We start from the raw sequence: 25,861 nt of genomic DNA, 5'->3' as shown, positions 1-25,861 counted from the left end.
ATCAAGTGGGGCGGGGAACGTGGTCACAATACGGCAGTTCCTGCATGCATACATACGCTTTGAGCTAACTCAGTCTGTGCACAAAAAATGCAGCATGTCTCTCATTTTAAAACATCAGTCATCTTCAGAAACAACCTTTTTGTATTTCTCAGTTACCTTTGTGTTAATCCAAATAAGCTGTGTCCTCTATACAAACTTATGAATTCACCAAAGAAGGGATGCATATTGATAAGTGTGCACATTCCAGATATTTTTGGAGGTAGACCTGATACCTGAATGCAGCACATTGGATGCATTAATAACAGGCATATAATAATGATGCAGTTTTAATCTGATATTGATCTTGGTGATGTATGTGATATTAATCTGCTTCTATACACTGTCATCTTCGCATGTACAGAGCCTGTGTATATGTGTATATGTGCAAGTAGACATCAGCCCTTGAGCGGTGAAATGTAAAGAGCAGTAGAAAATATTACTGTAATAATGTCTCTCATACTTCTTACTAGAAGTAAGTTGTGGGCTATGGGATGTTTTGGGTCAAGCAAAGACCCTAGTCTTGTTTGTATATGTATACTTTAATGACACTGGCAGGAAACACACATTGCTCAAATACACAAGTACATGGGTTCAGAAAACTTAGCAAAGACATACACACATTGCTGAAATGTTTACAATAACACAAGAACTTAGGTTCAGAAAACAGTGTAAACATATACACACTGCTCAAATACACAAGTACATGGGTTCAGAAAACTTAGTGTAGACATACACATCTTACCTTAAGCATTCACCAGAACAGGAGAGCACAACTGTGGCTGTAACTTCTACTTTGGACGGTGACCAGTTTTTGTTTCTTTTGCCATGTTTTGAACAAACACTGTTTCTCCTGATTGTGTGGAGTTAGCAGCCTTGACAAACATGTTCAGATTAAAGTGTGTGCACACTGTTGTCGAAGCCATATTTCTTTTCACTGTAGCCAGCCGTCGAAAACTGAATCCCATTCACTAACAGATGCTTTGTCTGGTCAAAATGCTTCACTGGTCAGGTGTTGATTGTACTTTATTAAGGATTCTGTACACTTGTAGGAACAGGTAATTTCCTCTGGTGGATCCTTTGTGTCCTCTTCTATTGCTATGACATCAGACAGTTGCCTGAAACATCATCACCCCCCCCCCAAATAATAAATACAAGCAAAATTCTGAAATGGCACATGAACACAGACTAAGCAGGACTAAGAGGGTTACATAAAAAGACATCAGAAAAGTATAAAAATCTTCTACGGAAATGCAATTAAATATGTGGATTTTATAAAATAATGCTTATACATACAAAATGTTCTATAGACCTCTTCAGTGACTAAGTATGAAGGTGGGTTAGTAGGATGGTGGAGTGGGGAAAGAAGGAGGAATGGTTACAATATACCCAGATTTTAATTTTTTGAAGTGGTGTGAGACCAAAGTTACAACTGAGGATCAGGAGGAACCTTTGAATAATTAAGTGATTATATCCTAGTAATGTTATCTCCACTTATGAGGGAAAATCCTAATGTTATTTTACTGCAAATATTGCATGTGAATAGAATATGGAAGAAAGAAAACTTGAATATTGGCATGTACCCGGAATCTGCCATTGCCACAGTGATTTCCTGCTGGTTTGTGTGAGGTGTTTGGTGGTTGATGTGTGAGCCTCTGTACTGTCCTGAGTAAGTGTGCAAACAAGAATAGTGGTGTGTGCATGTGTGTGTGTGTTTGTGCATGTGCATGCACCCTGCTAAAAAGAAAATCCAAAAGGGTCAAATAGAAGTCAGCAACCTTCAGTCAAAGAACCCTAATGAAACAAGCTCCTCATTTCAGTTAGAAGCTTCCCCTTCCTCCCTGCACCCCCTCCCCCCAAAAAGGGACAAGGAGAAACATTAACAACTATGAACCACTCTTTCCACTTGTTCTTCTCTGCTTTATCACCCTAAATTCCTTTGCTTTATAATTCTGTCCTGCCATGCAGCCTAAGGCAGATTTTGCTCAACTTCCATGACTTAAGTCTAGGTGTACAAAGCCTCCTCTTTCTTTAGACTTTCACTGTGGAAGTTTTAGCAGCCATATTGACTAAAAGGCTTTTTGCAAAGCTTTAGGATCAGCTTTACTGTTCAGATAATGCATCCTCCTTTTCACATATCAGGAAACTTTCAAAAGATTTCACTTTATAGTTCAAGTGTTTTGTCAGTAATGTGTGACATCAGTCATGCCTCTGTTGTGTGCAGACACTATGTGTTATGTCTCCCATTCAGTTTTTTTGGAAAAAAAATAATGCTTTAATCTTTGACCATCACCAAAACATCTTAGTATAATATATGAGAGCTCTAAATGTATAAGAGGTGTTGAATTACAAGCCTTTGTTGACAAGGCAGTAATCACCTTGTACAATTTGTATTGTCGTAGATACCATAAATATCTGGGATTGTAGAATGTGCTCACTCATTCCCCTTTCATCATCAGGGTCATTATACCAGTAGCAGCATTTATTAGGATAAGATAGTTCAGAAATCATTTCTACAACAAGGGCCTATGTTTTCTGACTATTACACTGCATTGGTTTCAGCATCCACCTTCGAACAAAAGTAAATATTTCAGCTGTATCATAAATGTTGTGCCTTAGATTTAGGTTTTACTTGAGTAACATTAAACATCAGGCTGCAACGCAGGAAATAAATTCAAACTAATATTTACAGCTTTTCAGCCTGCTAGCACTCGACCCTCTCTTGTCTTCTCAATTCTTTAAGTTTTTCTTGCTTTCACACAGTTATATGTATATATGTTCACACATTTGCATGTTTTGTGTGTGTGCGCGCACGCACACACACACACAGCATGACTAATGAGACAGCACTTTAAAAGAACAGTAGGGACCTTATTGCCTGCTTGGTATTGTCATGCGTGAATGTGTATGCTGTCAGATGTATCCTCCCACCCCACACATACAATAACAAGGTGAGATAAAGATCAATAATGACTTGGCTTGTTACTTAGAAATATATGTGAAGTCCCTTCGTCACTTCTTGCTTTCCAGTCTTACCTCATTTTACACAAAACATGATATTCTATAAATATGCTGCAGCTCGGCGTGAACCTGCTGTTCTGCTTCAAATTTGCATTTGCTAAGCACATCAGCATTTATGAAAACCATTATATCATAATAGGATGCTACTCAATTATTTTCTTTAAATTTTGTGTATGGGGATAATCCTTGAAAATTACAGTGTTGGTCATTCGGAGCATAGCTACTCCTGCAGCCACAGCAGTTGTATCAGATACATTACTGCCAGTGGGATATTGTCATCAAAGTTCATGCAGGAGCTGACCATTACGACTACTTATGTGTAATTGTGGATGAAGTTGTCACTGATACTATCATTTTAGCCACTTTATACTTAATGATATCTCAATATCTGAATCTTTTTTCAGGTGCAACATTGCTCTGGTCATTTATCACAAAAGGTTGCGTCGAACAGCTTGGTGAGGGAGGCCGCGCCATGGTGCGCGGGGCGAGATGACAAGCTGGCCACTTACAAAGACAGCAGTCAGGGGCCTGTTGCTGCTGGGTTATCTTCTTCCCAGAGATCAGAAGTTGCTCCTTCCAATGACACAAACAACTTATCTGTCCAGCCTCAGATTCAGAAGTCTACAAGAGATGTTGGCACAATCACAGGTGACTAGGCTCTGCTTTATCAGAGACATGCCCAACACAAAGAAAGATTGATGAGAACAGGAAAATTACTAGTCCATAAAGTATCTGGCAAAATCTGCTACCTATGCAGTGTGCACATAAATTGGACAACTCAAATACAGTTGTTAGGGGATTTGGTTTTTTAGTGAAAGTATCACATTAGAGAGTTATCTTATACGAAAAAGAACTTAGAAGTCTTTGTGGTATTATGGATCTTCAAACACAATTATTTTGCTTTAGAGATTCATAAATTGTGTGTCACTGAGCTAGGTGTTATCCAAGATTTTAAAAAAAATTTCAGTGAGAAAGGCATATATTTCATGTTCATCTCGGTGGTTAAGCGAAGTATAGACTTTGTACAGACTGTGTACATTATAATAATAATGTGCTTAACAAATTGATACATCACAGTAGTTTGGTAGATTTGTTGAGTTTTTAAAAAAAAATAATCCTTAATTCAAGGTGGGTGGGTTAGGGGATTTAAATTTTGTAATTTAACCTATGGGAAATAACTCCTTAATACCGGAATTTCTTGGCTTTACATAGTTACTTCCCTTGTTCAGCTTGATTTTCTTCAGATTTCCTAAAACAGACGGAACCCTGTTGAATTCGATTGGGGATGGAGGGGTACAATCGATTCAATTTCATTTGTTCTTCTCAGTCCTGTTTGCATCCTGTGGAGTATAGGGCCACACCATTTCAGTTAATCTTTTGCATATTTGCTAGTTTGTCATTTTTTTTTCATTAAAAAGCTGGAAAATAGATTTCCATTCAACCAGAACTGCTGTGATATCCTGTTTCTTCAAAAGTTTGTTATTAACATAATGCATAATGTGTATTTTCCTGTATTTATATTTCTAAGTAATATGGTTAACAAATAATGATAATTTTTTAAGTTTCTTAAGTTGTTAGTTAAGAGGTATTGATTTTGTTAATCTATTGGATTGCTTTATGAAGTATTCTAAGTAATGATGTCAAAACTTGTTTCAGATGTATGCAATGACGAGGACCCAGACGAGGTAGAGATTTTCTGTCTTATTAAAGAACAGATCCCCAGGTACCGTCTACGGGCAGACTCTATCAGTGATTTTGGTGGCTACAGTCACCAAGATTGGATTCAAACGCCTATCATCAACCTAGACGAGGACCTTGACTTGACAGATTTGCAAATTGCAGAATCCCTCAAATATTTCAGTAAGTGTATAAGAATAGCATTCCTCATTTAAAGCCATGGATTTCTGTAAAAGTTCAAATGTACCTTGTTTTACTTAAGAGCACACAGCATTGTAGAGCTGATAACCCACTTAACTTCTTAGTAAGTTATAGTTAGAATGAGGGTATTTTATCAGATATTCAGCACATGTTCACCTATGGTCAAAGCAAAAGTTTGGGTTTGGCTGTAAGCCATTCAGAGTTACCTTTACCAAGACATACAAGCATAAAGTGAGGGGTGGAAAGATGACTGTTGTGTTATCAATCAAAAAAGTATTATCTGTTGTCATAATGGTAAATGCCTGAAAGCTTAACAGAACAACATTTTGGTTGTGATATAAAGAAAGATCTTCATGGGGACTGCAAAACGCGTCAGTGGATGCTTGATATTTTATGTTAAGATTTCAGATAAGGACCTATGTTCAATCTGCTAGATCTCAACAGTAAATCGTGGGTATGAAAATCAGTGCAGACATGCAGGAAGTTTATTTCTTTCTCTTACACACACATACAGGTACATATTCCAAAGAGAGTGTCCATACATCATTTAAGTACATAAAATATTGTTGACACAAAGAAATAAGTCAACACATTATTGCTAAACTAGTTGTTAAAAACCCTTACAATTGTTAGATTAAGGAAAATCAAAAATGGATGAGGCTGCTGGTGAATTCCAGTGCAATTTAGTATTAATATTTGTAGGACCACATGACCAGAGCTAGCATTACAGTAGATACGATCACAGGTAATATTTTATTCTTAACGAAGTGGGAAGGGGGTTAGTATGCTGGAGTTGTTGTTTTTTGGGGGGTGGGGTTGTTTTGTTTGGTTTTGTTTTTTGGTTTTTTTGTTTGTTTGTTTGGGGTTTTTTTTGTTTTTTTTTTGAGGGGTGGTGATCAGGGGAGATAGCTCTTCTGGTATTAGGCTACATGGGAGTAGGAGTTGGTTCTCTTGATTGTTTCTGTTTGGTGGGGGGGGGGGGTTCCTGACAGGTTTTGGGACGCCAACAACAACAGATATCAGATAAAAAAGATAATAAATCTAGGTTATGCTTGTGTACTTAAATTTAAAATAGTGAACTAATTTGTTGGATCACTAAAATGTGAAAATAATCATTAGTTAAATCACATGCAACAAAATTTACGTAACAAGAGGACATTTTGAAATTTACTCGAAGTTACAGATTTCACTCTTTAGTTACCCTTGTTTTTGTTCTTGCTATTTTTGTGCTGTATTGTCTTCTCTAATATCCTGTTCTAGCAGTGTATCACCCCCCTGTCACAGGTGCAAGTTTAATGCAGTATTTGATACTAGTCACTAAAGTAGCAACTTAAGGTAGGGAGCACTTTGTTCCTCTTCACATTAAAAAATCTGTTCTGTGGCATTTGGCTAGTGTGTGTCAGTAACACAAAAAAGGAAGACTTACAAGACTACGGTATTACATATATATATTCTAGCATTGGAAGCAGTCGTATTTGTAAATTCAGTATTAATTTAGCTGTTTCATCTGTGCCGAAAGAAAGATTTTTGTGTAATTATTATTCTCAAGGATTTGTTTACTGGAAAATTTTTTGACCTTCATTGTCAAGAATTATCGCTGGATGGTTGTGTCTAGACAAGACATGTTTGGAGAAACAGTACTATCTTGACTGACCTATTTACTTGTTTGAGTGCCCAGCTAGGTTTATCTTTCCCTTGACTGGAAAGGTGATGGTTTTAATTATTTTTAGTATTGAAAAGACCTCACCAAACAATGTTATGCTGTATTATCAGCTTTTCCAAGTGCAAAAAGTACTGACATTTCATGTGAATTTCATCGATAAGGGCTTGCAGGTAAAGTAGGGCAGTAACCAGCTGGCCTCATTTGGGTTTGCAGTATTGTTGTCTAGTTCTTTTTTGACTGTAAATTATCTGCAGAAATCATTACTTACTACAACACTTTGTGCATTGTCTTGACTCTTTCATAACAACTTCATAGAACTTTTGTTAACTACTGCCATCTCAGTGTGAGAGAGATACAAGTAATCTTCAGGAAGTCATATTCTCAATCCCTCTCAGCACCTTTAGATTTTCAGATGTGCAGCCTTTTAAAGGTTAAAGAAGCTTTTTCAGTGTTAATAATATTTTGAAGGGCTGGATAAGAAACATGGTTGTGGACAATATGAACATGGCATCTCTCAGTGTGAAAGTGGGTCAGATATGCCTTTATCATGTTTACCTGTTTGGGACTACAGGTACAACAATCGTGTCCCAGTTTATTGTGTGTTATGTTGCTAGGCAATGATGAACCCTACTTGTATATTTTCCTTTAAGGAGTTATCGAGATCTATTTTTAAATAACAGTTGTCTGGTAATTAATTTGCAAATCCCTATGTGACACCTGTGTGTCATGAAAAATATTTTAACTTTCTCAAAACCAACTGTACACATTTTTAATGGTATTTTAAAACTTCTTTGTCTGACTTCCTATAAATAGGTGTTTGCATATTTATGTGGATCCAAGCATGTATGTTTGCATGTATGTGAGCATTTTTTCTTTGGGTTTTTTAAAAGAGATATGGAGAGATATCTAGAACAAAATTTGGCTCACATATCTACAGTATAATGTTTGGTTCATATGTGTATTTTATAAATGGTTGTGATTAGCTTAAAATGCATCTAATCACATGGAAACATTCACTCATTTTAAATTTAGACAGGGTTATGCACTCTTTCTTGCACTCAGTTACTGAGCCATCAGCTTTTAAACTACACTCAGATGAAATCAACAGCTGACAATTTATTAAAAGCGCAATATCAATTTTTAAAATTTGCTTGTAAGTGATAGTTATTGATATATTAGTTCCCCTCTTACCTGCTATTCTGCTGTTGTTTTAGGGGCTGACTATTTAAGTCAATGAGTCAAGGAGTGGTCTAGCATTAAACTTAGCTTGTCCTCCAATTGGCTCATTTATTACACCTCCTTACTGTTGTTCTATGTCTGTCAATTCAGGGAACAAAAGGGTCTTCAAGTCTAAACATTAGGCATCAGTACTGTAAACACCAATGTCACTGTCTAGCACTATAAAGCTTTGATGACCTCCCTACTGTAAACGAGTACCTGAATGTTGGCAGCGAATCTCGGCTGAACAGGTGTGTGGACCTGATCTGATGAATCTGATCAGGTGCAAAAGCACTGAGCAGGTATTCAAGTCGCAGGTGATGCACTGTAATGGTAGTCTGTTAGTAGACAAACCAGTTGCCCCTTTTGTGCAGACAATGCAGTCGCAGCGTCCATTAAGGTACTTGCTTTCGTTTCAAGACCACAACTTCGCCTTCCACCCCAAACTTGTTGTGATATAGCGTATGTTGCTGGCATGGTGTAAAACGCAAACAACAATCCACCCCACCATAGAGAAATGTTTATCATCATTACTGTCATTAAGACAAGTGAGCATCACAGAGCCAACTCCCATATGGTTAAACTTGCCCTGACGTTCTGTTGTGTATACAACCTGACCTAAGAGTTTGTCTATTTATTTGTTTTCACCACTGAAGGCAGACTGAAAACACATTAACAAGCATAACATATCTAACATATCTGAATCAAATGCATGCTATAATCATTTAAGTAAATATGCAAACACAGAGAGAAGGGAGGAAATCAGAGTACTGGGAGAAAATCAGTGAAGGCCAGTCCTGCAAACAGGTGTCACACCCAGAGAGAGGATTATTGGAGCGTGGATCCCAAACCTTGGTAACTGATTTTCATCGTTGTAATGAATCAGTGCACCACCAACCGTCCCTTGTCAATGGTGAACTGACGGTGAGCAAGCGGTTGACGTGGATAAACTGTTAGTGGGCATTTTCATTCATTCCAAATTTCGACGTTCATAAATTCCAATAGTCGGGGAAGAACGATGTTTGAAACATCCATTCTTGGACATCAAAAACAAATGGGTGGTCAGTGACATAAGCTGGTACCAGGTGTGGTAGGGGCGGGAAGCGGAAAAGACTGAATGTCCACTGGACTGATGCTTCAGTCAGGAATTGATGGAAGTCAGGGATGGAGGAGGCTAGAGGATACGTCCTGTTTTCTTTTAGCGGAAGGCAAGAACGATGAATTTTCAGTGGACTGATGCTTCTTGATTGTTTTCTGCTTTTGATCTTCAGAGCGTTGCCTTGGATCGATCACATCCACTGGGTTTTGCCAGTCACGTGATGAGTGTAGGGCGCAAACGTTGACACGCTGAGGGTTGAGGTGGGAAGGGTGTTTCTTCCCCCTGCGCGGATGGCCGTGCTTAGAAACATCTGATTATCGTTGATGACGGATGATAGGAGTACGCAGTGGACGTGAGAAGAGGAATCTGCTCGTACTGCCGGCATTTCGTTCAATTAGTCCTGCACCCCCTCTCCGACAAAAACGGATGGGACATTTTTCTTCGGTGGTTCTTTTATCTAAACATCTATATTAGTCTTTCGCGAGAGTAATTTATAATAAAGCAAACGTTCAGCCACTCTGGTAACAAAAGCTTGTGAATCTATCAACTTTCGCCAGGTCTTGAAGTGTGGCACACACAGTTAATCACTAACACTTCGTAGGACGCTAGTAGTCTCTTGGAAACCTCAATGACATACATTAGTGAGATCTTTGCACATGGTGGCAACATTTATCACTGAGTACTCTAATTATTTGCACTTTCCGCCTCCTCCGCAGCCAAATGTAAAACCGGATGAAGGTAGGCCTGACCCCTGTGAGTCATATCTGCTTGTAACACTGGCGGATACAGAAGCTGAGGCCCACACCACAACACACACCATGTTACTGTGGCGCTGCCTCTGTTTACATTGCACTCTTGTGAGAGGCTCAGTGCTTGATTAACTCAGGTTGGGGCCAGCACATTAATTCTTAGTCCACTGTGATAACTAAAGCGATGTAGCCAGCGGTTAATGAAACACTAAGGGGAAGAATACGAGCGTTGGTAGACTTGTCCGATAAAATATGTGCGCGCGCGCGCGCGCGAGAGAGAGAAAATCGTATCAGTAACAAGTTTTAATTACGACTGAAATTCAGCATGAGAACTGTGGTGAAGTAAACAGTCCCCGACACGCAGTTCACGTGCGTTGCAGAGATTAGTGAGCAACCTCGCACACAAGATGACCCTAGCTACCTCGCACACAAGATGACCCTAGCTCCCTCGCACACAAGATGACCCTAGCTACCTCGCACACAAGAATTCGCCCTCGCCGAGCTTTCCTCCCTGCTTGTAGCCCTATTAGCCTGCTCTTCTTCACCTTGACTCTGTCCTTTCCTCCCATTCTAATTCTGGCACAGGCAACCAGTTTCTGCAGGCGCCCTCTGCACTCCACATCCACAGGGATGTGACGTGTGCTTGTGTAGCCGGGCTGAGCGTGTGAAGGCGGACTACAGTAGGGCAAGGGCACACCGAGTGAAGGGATAGCCCTCCGTGGTCTGTGAAAACCCTGCTTTTGTGTGCTGTCACCGTTGCACACATTCCATTCCAGTCCGCAGCGATGGCCTCCTGTCTCCACCAAGGTAGGTCACTGGAGACGATTGTTTTCCCCCCGCCTTGCTCATCATTTGATGTTGTATTGTTGTTGGTGATGGTGGTTGCGGAAGGAGCCTGAAACTGCTACCCGTTCGCTACGTGTGTTCGTACGTGTGTGCGTGAGAGAGATGGAGAGAGAAAGTAATAAACTTCCAGTATGTCAACAATGCAGTGCTTTCTTTCCTTCCCACGCGCCAGCCCTTCATCATTAACATACAGTGTTGTCCGTAGTGAAGAAAGCTGAACAGTTTTCCAATAAGTTTATTCATAATGTAATGTGTTGACAGACACCAGAATAAACCACGTGCTTAATTCGTTATCGATCAAGGGACTGGTTTGCTTGTTCTTCTCTTTTTCACACACTCTTCCCTACTCTCTCCTTCCCCTCGTCACACGCGCTCACAGGCAATGACCTAAATAACTACACACGCTGTTGATATATAATACATACACTGTTGATACATATATAATACGAAATTCAGCACCTTCTCGGGAATCTTAATTCTGCAGGGCGACAAGGGTTGTGCGTTATGTATTAAGGGGAGATGTCGAGAGCTGGATGACCTCCGAGAGGTCACGACTATCGATTTAGGATGAAACAATCAGGAGAGATCGCATCTTCAGACGAGTTCTTTAGCTCGAGAGCTTGTTCTCCTCGTCAGATGACTGGCAGAGTGCAGTTAGCTGCCAGCCTCCCCCAGTGTACAGTTAGCTGCTGCCAACCTCCCCCCAGTGTGTGGAGCGGATTCCTTGTGGAAACAGCGGAGGGCGCGGTGCGACTGATGCTTGACTGTGGCAAGGGTTCGTCCATGAACTTATTACACGTCCATGGTTCGCCTCTACAATGACGCCATCGCACATGTATGCGGATTTCGGTGGCTGGGAGTCTGCTTTGTTTTCCATCGCCTGTCACAGTGTTTAATGTTTAAATTTCTGCTCTGATCTTTCATAATAAGTAATGAGGTGTACCGTCCATCTTTCCGACCTTCTCTAACCAATACAGAGAGAGAGAAACAAACCGTCATTATTGACATCACATACCCTAGACATCTTACTCTGATTATCTACATCATAGTATTTTTAGTTAAGCCGAACAACTTTTTTCCATTCTTGGTTCCTTTTTAAATTAAAAATATATATATATATTTAAAGACCGGAGTATTTCAAATGGAAAGTTACGTTGTCCAACAGTAATTCGACATATAAACTACTTGCTCTCGTGTGTCCGGCTAATGACGGCTCTTAATCAAGGGCCAAGGTGATAGGGTTACTAAGAGGCAGATATTAACCCCTACCACAGTAGCCAGTAGGCAGACGACAAGGAGGGAACATGCCGATGCGGGGGCGAGCGTCTAACAGGTGAAGCATGCCGCGACTTACGCGACTAAGTGTGGGCGACACCTACCTGTTGAAACTATCACCTCCACAGTGTCGCCCCGACACTTAGTACACCTGTAGCCGGATCTCGCCTGAGGTCTTCTTTACCCCCTTTTTGTTTCTTTAGAGAGCAAAGCCAGGCCATCTTTGTCAACTTGTGTTTGTTTGAGTTCATACGGCGTCTGCTGCCGACACACTATGTCGTGCGTGAAACTCTTGTGACTATTCTAAACACTGGATGGCGGGCAGAGGTCTGTGCTCTTTATTTTTATTTTTCTTGTGTGAAAGATCCGAATGTTGTTTGCTAACTGATTTCACACCATACAGCTGGTGCAGTACAATGTACGACTTTGTTTACATGACGATACACTCCGAGTATCAACCTGTCTGTGGCACCGAGGTCATTCTTGAATTGTCAAATGGTCTGTTGTATATTGTACACCTACACGTGTGTGTAAGCCATTTACTGCTGGATTTCTCGCTCCGGTTAAATGAAATGTAGTCATGATTATGTATTTTACCCTTCATAGATCCGTCTGGGAGGGTCCAAAGTTGTCTTGTCATAGTGAAAACTTTTTGCCATCTCTATTTTCATCCCTCTTCCTCCCCCTCCTACCACCTTTCTCTCTTTAGCGCCTGTCACCAATACATTGAGCATTGCCTTTCCTGGGTTCAAATCTCGTCTTGGGCAAAGCTGTTCTTTCTCTGCATGTGGCATTGTTTACAAGGCTGGCTGCCTTGCCGTGATATAGCCTTAGTTGCAGGCTCGGCGTAAAACACTCCCTCCCCTCTGTCTCTCTCTCTCACACACAGATATAGCTCTTAGCCACGGACAGCTGATATATTAGTGTACTTACTATTTTCTTTCAATGGTTATCTATGCTAATGCGTTCTAAGAATCGAATGTGTTGTGTGCCACTCCCCCTTCTCTGAAAAAGTGTAAAGGACAGAGCGTGTAAACCTCCAGGGTCATGTTTAAATGATTGCAGTTTGTTACTGAGATGCTGAGCAAGATGGCCCGGGGCTGCAGTGCGACTACAACGACAGGGCCGTTGGTTAGACTAGGATGGTGATTTGTTATTCGGATGCTAAAGTAGTCTGGTCTGGGGAAAGCCAAGAATTTTGTGAGGCTGCTTACACAGTAAGTCACACTGCGTATTTTCTAGAGTCCACGCAGCGACTGCTCCACCAGCAGGGAATGTCTGGTGTTGAGACAGAAACTACCCATTGACAAATGTTTCATGGTGTCATTGCTTCTAAATCAACGCGAAAAAATGCTTGAGAAACTCAGAATATACACATCGTTATACTTTGACTCTCTTCTCGCCATCTCTCACACCAAGATTAACTGTATCTGAGAGGAGATCACTTCATTTCGACTGCCGCGAAATGTTTGATATTTTACACATATCACAGTTTACAGTTTACGAGCTGCGCGCGTGAGATTGTGAGTTATTTAAAACACAACTGCCGAACCCTAGAGGTGATCGTGATAGCATCTCTGTAGGTGTGGCATTTTATGTCCTCGGAGCATCTTTGAAATGCCCGCGAAAGTCGGATACAGTTTCCTTCAGCTGACTAGTGCTTTCGATATAAGAACAGTTGTGAAGTAATAAAAATTATTTTGTGGTTTGCTAGCTCGTGTAAGCTGTGCAGCTGCTTGACAAAATGAAGTTCGATCTCTCTCTCCCTCTCTCTCACACATACACAGAGCAATGGAGGGCAGGAGGGTAGGGGAGGATGCCATTTTCTCCGTGCTGGGAGCAGCAGCAGTATCCCGTTTCCTGGCCCACAAACAGGAGGCCACCCTTGCTTGTCCGAGTGAAGAAAGTCAGTGCAGCTTTCTATAGATGCCAGTGCAGCTTTGTTTAGAGGTCAGTGTATGTATTAGAGACGCCATTGGAGGTTTGTTTACCTTGTGTGGAGGTGTTCACCCCGTGGCCAAACTACAGTTTGACCAACTATAGCAGGCTAATTTTTAAGTGGATAATTTATTTATGACCCGCGAATGATGTTATAAATATCAAAATGGTCCTCGGAGGGAACCCCTGGTTGAGATGGAATGCAGAGATCACGAGGTGGGTGCAGGAGTGAGGAGGGACCAGACTCCATGAAAGCAAAGCGCGGCCAAGAGACAACAGCCAGTGTTTGTGGAGCTGCACCACTGCGCGGCTTTGCTGACAGCGAGCGTTGCATCATTAACTGTTCCGCTGATGCAACCGTGGGCTTTGATCCCACCGCCCTTCATCCCGCCTCGTCAACCCTCCACAGAAAAGAGAACATTCAAATAGTGCGGATACGACCGCACACAAATCGACATCGTCATTGTCAAATTCCTCTGTGTGTGTGTGTGTGTGCGCGCGAACAATACGTGTGTCGACACGTCCGTGGATGTAAGGAAGCTGCCAGTCCCGCTAGCACTGTGATGACTGCGCGAGCTAACGGTGCGTCCACGCGCGCGCATGATGAAGACGCGAGGAGAGAGAGAGGAGAGAAGACATTCTAGCTGGCATCAGCACATTTCGATCACTTTCTGTTATTAGTCTCCCAGGAAGATGTCTTCGTGAGGATGTATCTCTACTCCAGAAACTGCAGCTTAGCGAATTTAATCGCTTTACGATTTCCTTGCTTAATATCTGCAAATAGGTATTTACCACACCTGTGTATGTAACTTCTTTGTCCTTCGACAGTATTTTTTCGTCATCTTTGTAGATAGCAACTTTTGTTCCGCGATGCTTAATGCACATAAATCAAAGCCAAACTTCGAGGAAATCAGTTTGTATCTTTCGCTAGAAAGTAGCTATAATGGGAAATAAAACAGTCGTTTAGAAGATAATGAAACGAAGATAATGCAGCTTGTGGAGGAGATCGGGGTTAGCAGCTTTTTCCCAGGCTGTCGGTAATGTGGGTGTTATCGTCGCTTCATGGTTGTCTCATAAATCTCTTTTGGCTTTGCATCCGACTCTTTTAGTTTCCGCCACCCAAACGCTCGTGTCGTGTCGGCTGGTCACACTTCAGACATATTCGGCGGAGGATCGTCTCCACACGGGGAACAGCTCTACAGATTCAGTAGTAGTAGTAGTTATTATTATTATGTGAAATCTATGCAGCTGAGTTGACTGCTGTCTGATAGCCTACAAAGCAGGGCTGCATGCGCCAGGGCCCAGACAGACAGCACGTGACGGTTCCAGAGAGTAAGTGGTTACCGTGCCACTAGCCCTTGACATCGATCGTCACGACCTCCCCCGGGGACCTAACTGGGTCAGCACAAGGAACCGGATGCTAGTTTCGTGCTGGGGAGGAAGAAGCAAAACACAAGAGATCATCACCTTACCTGCCAATCGATGTGCTGTACGTGTGTTGTTGCCATTCGCCAGTTGACGATGCCAGTCGGTGCCAGTGGCTGCCGTCACGCTGACGATGGTCTCGTCTGTCGGCGTGACGAGGTCGCTCGATGTCGTCTGCTGGGGCTGGTGACGTGCGCACACTGGCTGCATGACAGACTTCAGGCTTCAACGGCGTCGTACCCGAGACAAGAACACCGGGTATGAACACCTGTCTTCTTGTTGAGCGGAGATGGGGGCAGGACGGTGAGGGGCGTGTCAAGCTCATGTTGCCAGTTTGTAAAGACGACCAAGTGAAAATCGGCCAAGCGAGACCGACCCTATATCCACTGGAAGGGTTGGTCTTGTCAGTGGGGGGCGCTGCAGGAATCTGAGGCCAATATTTGATATATTTGAGCAGCCAAGCCGATCTTTCGGCGGTTAGTGACGTGCCGGGGGGAACTAGGGGGGTGATAATCGTTGTGCGCTTGTGAGGCTGTGAATAGACAGAAGCCATATTTTCTGTCCAAAATATTTGAAGTGTTGAGCTGTTGGCCTAGGGAGATAATTTTACCGTTTTCGTCTTGTCGGTGGGCATCTATTTTTATCTGAAAGTGCACGTGTAAGCGTGTGTGTGTGTGTGTATCACGTGCCGTCTCGCTGTTTTGTCTTGAGGTATCAGTCTGTAGGAAGTCTTTGTTCGCGGTTAAGAACGCAAAAGCGGCGATTTTTATGAGCAAAAATGAGACGGGTACTAAAACATGACGCTCCTCCTGTACTGGGTGGTTCCACTTTGACCTACTGTCTACACGACAACGTTCAGACTGACGTCAGGACGTTCAACTACGTGGTCGTCAGTGATCTCACGACGTGGCTGCTTGAACAAACATCAGGCAGGCAGTGCTGTCAGTCAGATAGACTATTACTCATTCTGTGCTCATGCCCACTCTCTCTCTCTCACACACACGTATACACACACACGTACACACACACATACACACACGTACACCTCTCTGGGTGGAGAAGCACAAGTCACGTAGGCTGACGAGGATTGTTGTCGCCAGGCTTTCAATAAGAATGTCGAAGCCACTGCCCTCTGCTGTAGTGTGTTAATAGAGTTCGAGTGGGCATGTGGGGGATACATACCAAATGGAAAAAGTTGCCCAGCAGGTACTTGAATGTTTATGTGCATTTATAATTGTCAAGCTCCGTCTCGGCCATATCAAGATGTAGATATAGCCATGTGGAAATAAACGGACTGGGACCGGTTTTGGGGCGGCGTCTGATTGTTATTATGTGCGCGGCCGTGCGGGTGCTTTCAAAGACTAAATGTGGATGATAAAGATAAACTTTTTATATTTTTTTGATCGCACCTGAAGCGCAGGCGTTCGCTATCTTCATGCTGCAGTTGTTGACTGGACCAAAACATCAACAGCAGCACAACGCCCTCTATTCATGCTCTCACAACAACAAAACCGGTCGCACAAGGATCGCGCATGGCTGAATTTCTATCTCGGCTTTTTTTTCTGTGGTCCGCTTGGGTATCGACCCCTGGTTACCAAGATACAGGTGCAAACAAGACAGCACGCGCTACGGTGAGCAGAGCTGGTGAAGTACCCGTGGGTGGCAGCTACCCCTCGGTCTGGCGGTACGGACCAACGGCCGGATGATAGCCACCCCCTCCACTTACCTCCCGAGCTTTGCAGGATCCAGGACTGTCGCCGCCCTGTGTCGGCGCAACTGTCGCTCGTCAGGCGGCCCCGAGTGTTTATCGTCAAGACTGACTCCTCGTCGCTCGCAGTGGCTTGGCGGGCTGCACGTCGATGACAGCGGGTACCAGCAAGGGGAAGCACTCGACCCGGGGACTGTTCCAGGGTGGATGTTCTGAGAATGTAGATCGAACGGCAGCATCGGTTATCTTGATGCTTCTTCTCCCCGGGGTCGGCGCAGGTCGTGCGTGACTGCTCTTCTCGGTGATCGCGACACAGTGCGAAGCTTGTCAGCAGCTTGCGGGAGAAGTCTGTGGAGGTGTGTCACTGCGTGCCGCGACCGGCTCGGCAAGAACTCGTGACTTGACAGAAAGAGAATAGAGAGGATTTGTTTAAGTATCTGTCGTAACTGCCAGAGTTAAGCCCTGCTTGGGCCTGTGGCACAAAAATCAAATTAAACAATCGTGAGGTGGACCGGCTCACAGATTTCAGTTCAAGAGAGGACAGTCATCACAGAACAACTGGACCACTACAGAGGGGAGGAAAACAGCGACGACACTGTCAACAAGCAGGTGTAGGGGCATTCGCACCTGTTGGCGTGTTTGTACTGTGACGTGGCGCTGCGATGTGACAAAGGTGGGTGGAGGGGGTCACGTGCAGGAATGTCAACATCTCTTCGCAGCTCATCGCTGTGGTCCGCAGGGCAAACTTCGTGGACGAGGTGAATTCTCTCGGCTTCAGGTGCAAAGCTTTCGTGACCTGGCTTATGTCCTTGTGGAAGAAGCTGGAAAGGTTGCAGCAGGACTTGCAAAGCCGCCGCGTGTGGTGGTGGTGGTGATGGTGGTGGTGGTAGTTGTTTTTAAAATCGCGTTGACGTCACGACGGCAGAAACCTGGCCACGCCTTCCGGATGTGACCTCACCGCGTCGTTGCGCGTGTCAAGTGCTCGACGACAGCGATTTCGACAACAGCGATTGTGACGACAGCTATGGAAGGTTGGCAGGCTTGTGGAATCGCGGCGAGAGTGCTTGGTGGTGGTGGATGTTGTTGTTGTGGGTTTTCGCCGTCGTTAATGGCCTGAGAGCGGGTGGGGAGATGAAAGGGAACACGGAGGTTTAGGATTCGTTCCCGGGTGGGTACCGGGGGTAGGGAAGCAGGAGAAAGCTGAGTGTGGATGTGTCGGTGTGCAGAAATATGCAGGTTGTGACTAGCTGGCCAGTGTGATGATAGAATTTTTATTTCTGTCTGATGAATGAGCTTTTGGAGAGAGGGGTACGTGTGATTACAAAGTCGCCAAAGCTCTTGGGAGTTATCATCGTATAGTTTTGTAAGTTTGTCTAGCACTTTTCTTTAATTATTATTTACCTTTGATCCCTCCTACGTCCCTCCGCACGGACGTGGAGTCGCACCTGTCACAGAGATATCGCTCACGTTTTAGAGACTTTTTCTTTGTGTTCACCAAGCTCTGTAGCTGGTCGCAGTGGTCAAGGGGTCACGGAGGCGGACTGTGCCCACGTCTGAGAGGTCAGTCAAAACATTGGGGGGGACATCAAGCAGCTATACCCGCGCTGTTAGAGTAGGTCAGCCTACCCGGAAATGCACTTGGGCGCCTATCCTCGCCACCTGTCTACGTGCAGGAACGAAGGTAGGCACCCAGGGTACAGCTACCACCCGTCGTCTAAATTGCCGCGGGCCCATTCGCAGGAGACAAATTGTTGAATCGCTGAAAACATTTCTTTAAAGCGGAAAGAGGCCAACAGCGGCGCGCGACGGTCGAGGTCAAGGGTCGCCTGCCGACACGCTCGGGTTGCGGGATTTGTTGTTGCTTTGTTTGTTTGACCTTGGGAAACTGGTTTGTTCCTGTTTGTTTTTGTGTCTTGTAACGAGGAGGGTGTCGGCAGGTAGGGGATCACCTTAGGTCACGGCGTGCGAGTGTGGGTCTCGCTTATCTTGCAGTTTTGTTGCGGTTGGGCGCTGGTCTGACGACGGTCTGTACGACCTCCTGGCCACTGCTGATGGCAGATGACTTGCTCTTCCCACTCACCTGTGGCCGGCGCTCGCACCTGGCTGCGGGTGTCGAGCAGCGGTCTGCCCACCCGGCTAGCAGCATGCATAGGCGTTGCCATGGTGCGTGATGACATCCGAGTCGGGGAGTGGGGTGGGGAGAGTGGGCAGATACCCGTATCCGGGGATCCTAGCCGTGCATAGGGTGGAGTAGGTTGGGAGCAGATGAGACCAGAAAAACTCAGTAGCTGCGCTATTGTGATTATTGGAGTGTTTTTCCTGGGAGTGCTTCTTATTCTTATGTCATCTTCTTGTTTCGTTCCTGAGAGAGAGAGAGAGCGCTCGGGAAAGGGGGAAGGGACTTTTTAATATTTTGTTATTCTTCCTCACCATGATAGTAATACTCGAATTTTAGTAGACCTTCCGTCTCAATATAATTGTAATGCTGAGTAAAAGCCGAGATCACTAAATATTTTTCTTAAGAATTCTTAACATGTTCGACTGTGTTATGTCCATAAAGGACATTGCTGTATGTACATACCACCTGGGGACAAATAAAAGGAGGTAAAGTTGTTAGTTACCTGGGCAGGTGGGTTAGTGGCACTGGGGGAGCTTTGCACACCCACTCGCCCACAGAAGGTAAGAAGGAGAATATTGCCCCTTCATCACCGTCATGTTGTAGACAACAGTGGGGATCATTGCAGATAGCAGTGGAAGTCACGGTCAGCTCACACGGTCACAGTTCCAATCTAGCTGACAGTTAAAAACGATTTAAAAGCAGTGTGGTCCTGATACAAGAGCTCGTTGCTGCTTGTCTTGTTTGATTTGTAGTGCAAACGTTGATAGTTTTTAATTCGGACATTTTCATTCATTAAGATTAGTGTTACATGTATTTTAATAGCTGGTGGGGGAGTTCCCCCATTCATGATATACAAGGGGTTTTCAATAACACCGCTTCCTTTAAAATTCTTATGGGTTTTAGCCACTCCTCCCTCTCCTTTTCTCCCCCTCCCCCAATAAAACTATTGGAGGTGTTATCTATCGATCAGTAGCAGGGGAAAAACTAAGAGCAGTGTTTGTGTGTGTAGATATAGATAATTATATAGTCATCGTGACCTTAAAAGTATGTCACTGACATGTAATAACAAGTAATGACCTCTGACCCCAAGCCTTAGGTTTTCAGTCGGCCCACGTCAGATTGTTTACACACGCACACCGCCCCTCAAGCAGATGATCTTGACTTGACTAGGAAACCTCTTGCGTGATTCACACACGTTTGTTGGCGATGGGAAACTCGGAGAAGTATTGTTGTTTGGGTTCTTAAATTTCTTGTTTCTCTCGCACTCTTCTGGTGTGCAGGATTGATAGGATCCTGCATGTACTAATTGTGGAGGTCGTCATGCTGTAGGCTGCTGTGCCAGGTTCCAGGTGGTCAATTGACAGTTCATGTAATATTTACTTACTGTCAGTGTGTACACCAAGGAGATCGATGGGTAAACACGTCGCTTATTTGCACCCAGTCAGTCGATAGGACAATGTTGTGCTCGATCACATGCACACTGCCCAACACACACACCAACAAACACACCAACAACCACACTGACCTGTGGAGCTGGGGTCACGTGAAGATATTCGGCGCGGCATATTTTATCTGTCAACTGTTTGCAGTGCTAAGAGTTTCTGGCTTAGCGGCCGAGAAAAATCAGGTTTTCCCACTGAACTGCATTGAGTTCAGGAGACACTCTAACCTCTTTGTTTACCGACTGTTTACTGGTGAGAGAGGAGAGGGCTGTGTAGGCTCTTGTGCTGCTTGATGGTCTGGAGCCTTGTGAGCTGCACGTTTGCGGCAAGCACAAAAGTCAAAAACAAACAAACAAAAACCTACTTTGTCTCTGGCTCTATAAGCGGATCCCACCGATGACTTTTCTTATTCTGCTTCTCGTACATCATTCATCGTAGGCTCCGCTTTGGCATTTGAGTTTTTCAAGTATGAAGATAACTTTATTGGCTGACATTTCGAGCTGAAGATCTTGGAGAGCCTTTGCTTTCCTTTCTGGGAAAGTGGAATAACGAATGTGTGTGGAGTATTTCAGAAGTTTTCTGTTCGGAGTAACTCCATTATTCCTGTCACTGAGAGGTTTCCTTCAGTGTTTGTCTGAATTGTTGTACCCAGTCACGATCACAACTTATTCTTGCTTCCTATCAGTTTCCTTCCGTTTTCTTTGAGGCAGTCGCAAGTTAGGGTAGCAAGATATCACAGTCGGGTGCGAGCTAATTGTTAAGGGTGTGTCCCACACTCCGTATCTCCAACCTCCCCGACCCACAACTCATACCCTGAATTCTGAAGTCGCTCAAATTAGTGATTTTATTATTAGTACAGAAGCTAATTTGTGTTAATGCATCATTGGGTGACTTTGTCGAATCGACTTTGAAAATGTCAGTGTGCGGTAACGCCTCTGGGTAGAGAAATAAGGTGTTAGAGATGGAGACAGGTGTCCTGTAGAGTAACACAGGCAGTGAGTGTGTGATGTACACCATACAGGAAAACATGCAGTGTGTGATGTACACCAAACTTGAAGATACAGGCAGTGAGTGTGTGATGTACACCAAACTGGAAACCTACTCACCAACAGCATCCTTGAGGGCAAAGCGCAGTGTTCGTATCTCTACACTCTCGCTGGCTGGTCTGGAAAAAGATGGAAGGTGAAAAATAATCTGATGTCAGACATCGCCAGAGAGGTTTAGTTTCTCGCACTATCCACACACATTTTCTGTATTACATTTGCACGTTGATTAACGACAGTCTCAGCTGGTCTGAACAGAATCTTATCTGCCTTCCGTGTTGTCCATGGCAATATGTGACATGTTCCACAGCATAAGTTGTTTGTTTGTTTTGTTTTGCCAAGAATCTCTCCTTTGGGATATCCTGCGAAACGTGCGTGTAAATTGTTTTGGCGAGCTACAGCTTATGTTGTCGATGTTGTGGTCCTGTTGCTCAAACACCGAGACCCTCTCCATGCGCCTCAGCCATCATTGTCGTATCTTGGGTGGAACAGGTTCCTCTTCTTCTCGCTCTTCCTTGCGCTACACATCATCCAGTTCCATCAAATCTTCGTTTGTTGGCTCCTCAGAGTGACACAATCAGCTCGTCAAAGTCTTCTTCCTCCAGGTCCAGCTGAAGTCTGTCACTAATATCATTGGTGACATCTCTTTTTTCATCATCCTCTTTCAGATTGAAACCCTCAAAGTCGTTTACGAATTGTAGACATGTCTCTTTGCCGGCCTGCGCATGTGAGGATGTCCAGGTCATCTCATCACCAACTCAGATGATGACACCACCAAGGAGCATGTCACCAAGTCGTCACCCTGGGTAGGAGCCTGTTGGTGTTGACACTGGAGCCACTGCTCCGCCTGGGTGGTCGCAAGGCAGGGAAGGCGCGCAACTCAAAATTCAGACTCGTGGAGTATTGCAAGAAATAATTGTAACTACACGGCGTCTGTTCGTGTGTCCGGATGTTGGTAGCTGGGGTGGCGTCTGTGTTGACAGTTGCCTGCTGTGCCGGCATGTGGATGGTGATGAGCTAACACCTGCTGTGTAAACAGGTACTCGCTCCCCTCCTCTAAGTCCTGTCTGAAGGTGGGGATGATGTTTCTAGTCGCACTTGCTTCTTGCTGTCATCTTTTAGGTTTCAACAGATGAGCGAGTGAGGACTTCTGACTACGGCAGGTAGATACATAGATACCCACAGCAGCCGAGCAACGTATCGTTGATTTGCGTGTGTTGTCTGTTTGCTCGCTCTCTGCACTCGTGGGCTTGTTAAATACGGGGTCAAGTAGTAGGAAGGGTCATGTGTTGTGATGTTGTGGTTGCCGTCCGTGTCTTGGAACTGCTATCGGCGTCCATCCTTTTAAGCCTTTCCTACCTCTGTGCTAACTCGGTGATAAACGGGATAAAACGTGAGCGATATCCTCTGTTTCCTTCCCCACCGCCCAAAAAGCTTAAAGAGGATATTAGGAGGAAGGATACATGCAAATAGATTATTTTTAAATCTGAGTTTTCTGTTTGTTTGTCTGTCCGTCTTACCCTCGGCGTCGCTGTGCCGTGCATTGTTCTGACTGCGAGGTTGTTGCACACAATGCTTTCAGTTGCCATAAAGTGTAAGGTGATCAGCTGTTAGCGACCTCGCTAACCTCCGACCCTCCAAGAAACGAGGAGAAGCTACGACGGCGACCACAAGTGCCAAAAACGGATCCGCGTGCGTGACAGCGTCGACAGCTTAGCTCCGTGCGCGACTTCTGTGTGAACGGCATCGATCTGTGAACACCACAGCCAGCGCGCACACCGCACGTGCAGTCATCGCTACACACACGTACACACTTACATCGTCGCCGCTGTGTAGGTGGTGGTGGTGCGGTGCGTGGCGGTGTTGTAGCGGTGCATGGCGGTGTTGTGGAGGAAAGGCGAGGGTGCCGACGTAACTCTGTCGACGCGACCGACTTGGCCCGACTGACTGTTGACACCAGCGCGGGGCCTCGAGTTGGTGAGCGTTCAGAACCTTTGAAAGCTCGGTAGTCCGGCGGCTAGAGGAGACGCAGTCCGTCTGCCAGACACTGAGACTTTACCCTGGGGTGGAGGAGGAGAGCGATGGATACTAACGGCCAGGCCACCCTGCGAGACGTGAACCTCGCTGATCGTCGGCGGGAACCATGAATTCTTCTTCTGAAGATGACGAGCGCTGTCTGCTGGAAGAAATATCAGGTAACAGAGCGCTCTTAGCGAGAGGATTCCCTGTCGTGCGGGATGCTAGTGTTACTGAGTGTTTTTGTACTTGCTAGGTGGTTGTTGTAGTGGTTCAATGTCATCGCCATTATCATCAGCATCGTCATTTTTATATTAAGTCGCTGAGGTGTTGCAGATGAGAAGGAGGTGGGATGTCGGAGTAACCAGCGTAACTGCTTCAGTTCTGTTTCTGTCTTTCCTGCTCCATCTTCTGCTTCTGCTCTTCATCATCATTATCATTACTGTTGTGGTCATCATCTTAAACGAATTCTTGGTTTTATCGTTTCTCTGACCTCTTATTACCGAAGCTGACATTAAAAAAAAGAAAAGAAAAGAAAAGACTAAGCAAAAAAGCCGAGTGGTTACCTAGTGAGGACATGGAGGACCTGACAACTTTATGGGCACACGGCAATAAATATCAAGAAATAGAACCTGCGGGGTCTTATCAGTATTTGTACTCACCCGTTTTCCTCGGATTCTTTTTTTTTTTTTTTATAAATATCTGAAGCGTAAGTATTTATGTGTAGTTGGGTTTGTAACGGAGAAGGGTTGGGTTACGATGTTGAGCATGTCAGACATGTCAGATTTACAAGTATTGAAGACATTATTTCCTCGTTGTCATTGTCCTCCCAGCCACCTCGCAAGCAATTTAGTGGTGTTTTCACACACACATTGTGTTGTTGTTGTTGTTGTTGTTGTTGTTGTTGTTGTTGTGGAGGAATGCAGCAGTGGTTGCCAAAACTCTTCAGCGAAGATGATGGACAGAAAAACTCAGAACTTACCAGTCACGCGGTAAAAACATATCTGTGATCAAAACATAATCGCAGTGTATGGAACATACAACACGCTGGCTGCACGAGCCTGGTAGACGATGTTGTGTGGACTGAAGCCTTCATTGAAGGATCGACAGCCCTGATAATAGCAATAATATAATGTAGTCAAATGTTGGCACTAGGGACCCTCCGAGGTGTGACGCACGAAAGCTGCAGGCGCCCGGAAGTGAGGGGCCCTTTAGTACTTTCCACTTGTCATCTGTGATGATGTGTTGATGACAGAGGTGTGGTGGATGACGACAAGCCATAAACCTCCTGGTAGTTCGGGGATTGAGAGTAAATAAGGAGTGACTTGACAGGTGGTTGTTTTGTTGTTGCCTTTTCTCGTTTTCTTTGGTCCTCTCTTTCTGTATGTGTGTGAGAAAAATATAGAGAAGGAAATACAAACTCTAGCAGACCTTTCTAGATTGTCGTCATACCATCATCACAGTATCACCATGGACTTTGCTTCTCTTAAGACCGGAGTCAGCATTGACCAAACCATCGGTGGTATCTGTTCAAGTTCAGTGCAAGTGTTCTCAGGAGGACTTCTTTATCTGCCCCGCTTCTGATATTTTTAAAAATATTGAAATGTGGAGGGTCATGGGGATAGTAACTCTCTCCCTCATTTAAAAAAAAAAGTTTGAGGTTAATATATGGCTCCTCTGTCACACAGCTATGCACTTTGTTCCGTAAATGATATTCTTGACCTAGAAGATTCTAAGAATGTTTCTCATGAGGCTTGTGTGAAGTAAGCGATCCATAATAAATGTCTACTCACCATGATATGTGAGATATATACACAACTTCTAATCACACATTGTGTGGGTGATCATTGCCCAGCAAGGACAGCATAATGTCAGCAAACAGCCTTTTCTTCAAGACCTGCGAAAGAACTTGTGCTACCAGCAAAAGAGATGTTGCTAGGGGTAGATGAGGGGTGGGGTACATTAACAGGATTCAACCAAGCGGAAAGTAGCATGCATGAAGGACGAGCGGGTGTCTGGATGTTTCATGTCAGCAAATGTTTGGAGGAAGCTTTGTTTATATTTGTCATTCTCCTTGCACGATGAACTTTGCACTCAGATGTGCTGCAGGGTTACCCAAGCTCGTGAACAGACAGATGGTACAGAGGGTGGGCACTCAGGGTTGGTGGTGAGGAAGGTGGGGTAGAGACCTGGGCTTGTTGTGAGGGGAGGGAGAGAGAGTAGGAGTGAAGTATTTACAAGATTATTAGATGATATCGAGGTAACCTACAAAACCAGTTTTTGTGAACTTTCTGGCTGTGGGTGTTGGCGGGAAATGTAAATGGTGATTTGTTGTTAGTTCTTATTGTCCGTGAGTTTACAATGACTGCCGATGGTGGCTATGAG

At 44.3% G+C, this 25,861-nt stretch overlaps 1 protein-coding gene and 1 long non-coding RNA gene across 11 annotated transcripts in view; one reads left to right on the top strand and one right to left on the bottom strand.

Moving 5' to 3' along the window:
- Positions 1 to 25,861, top strand: part of LOC112576414 (trafficking kinesin-binding protein 1-like) — a 53,877-nt gene that overhangs the window by 4,378 nt on the left and 23,638 nt on the right. For 3 of the 9 annotated variants that reach the window (XM_025258808.1, XM_025258800.1, XM_025258816.1), the window contains exons 2-3: positions 3,462 to 3,705; positions 4,714 to 4,917. In XM_025258808.1, coding sequence (XP_025114593.1) covers positions 3,462 to 3,705; positions 4,714 to 4,917 — 448 coding nt within the window. Of the gene's footprint in view, positions 1 to 3,461; positions 3,706 to 4,713; positions 4,918 to 10,319; positions 10,472 to 12,084; positions 12,113 to 17,739; positions 17,888 to 23,041; positions 23,656 to 25,861 lie in introns of those variants that run through there. The other 6 variants (XM_025258824.1, XM_025258852.1, XM_025258843.1 and 3 more) reach the window with 6 other exon arrangements.
- On the bottom strand, positions 137 to 16,734 carry LOC112576455. Of its 2 annotated transcripts, none has more exons than XR_003101845.1 (2): positions 15,196 to 16,734; positions 137 to 1,154 (listed from the first exon to the last, which is right to left on the bottom strand). It is a non-coding gene; the product is annotated as an uncharacterized LOC112576455 (long non-coding RNA). The 2 variants fall into 2 exon arrangements; XR_003101844.1 differs by lacking the exon at positions 15,196 to 16,734 and adding an exon at positions 3,567 to 3,703.

This window comes from Pomacea canaliculata, linkage group LG1, assembly GCF_003073045.1.
Source record: "Pomacea canaliculata isolate SZHN2017 linkage group LG1, ASM307304v1, whole genome shotgun sequence".
Lineage (NCBI taxonomy): Eukaryota > Metazoa > Mollusca > Gastropoda > Architaenioglossa > Ampullariidae > Pomacea > Pomacea canaliculata.
The sequence above is the reverse complement of the archived record's forward strand: the minus strand, read 5'-3'. Positions and strand labels throughout refer to the sequence as shown.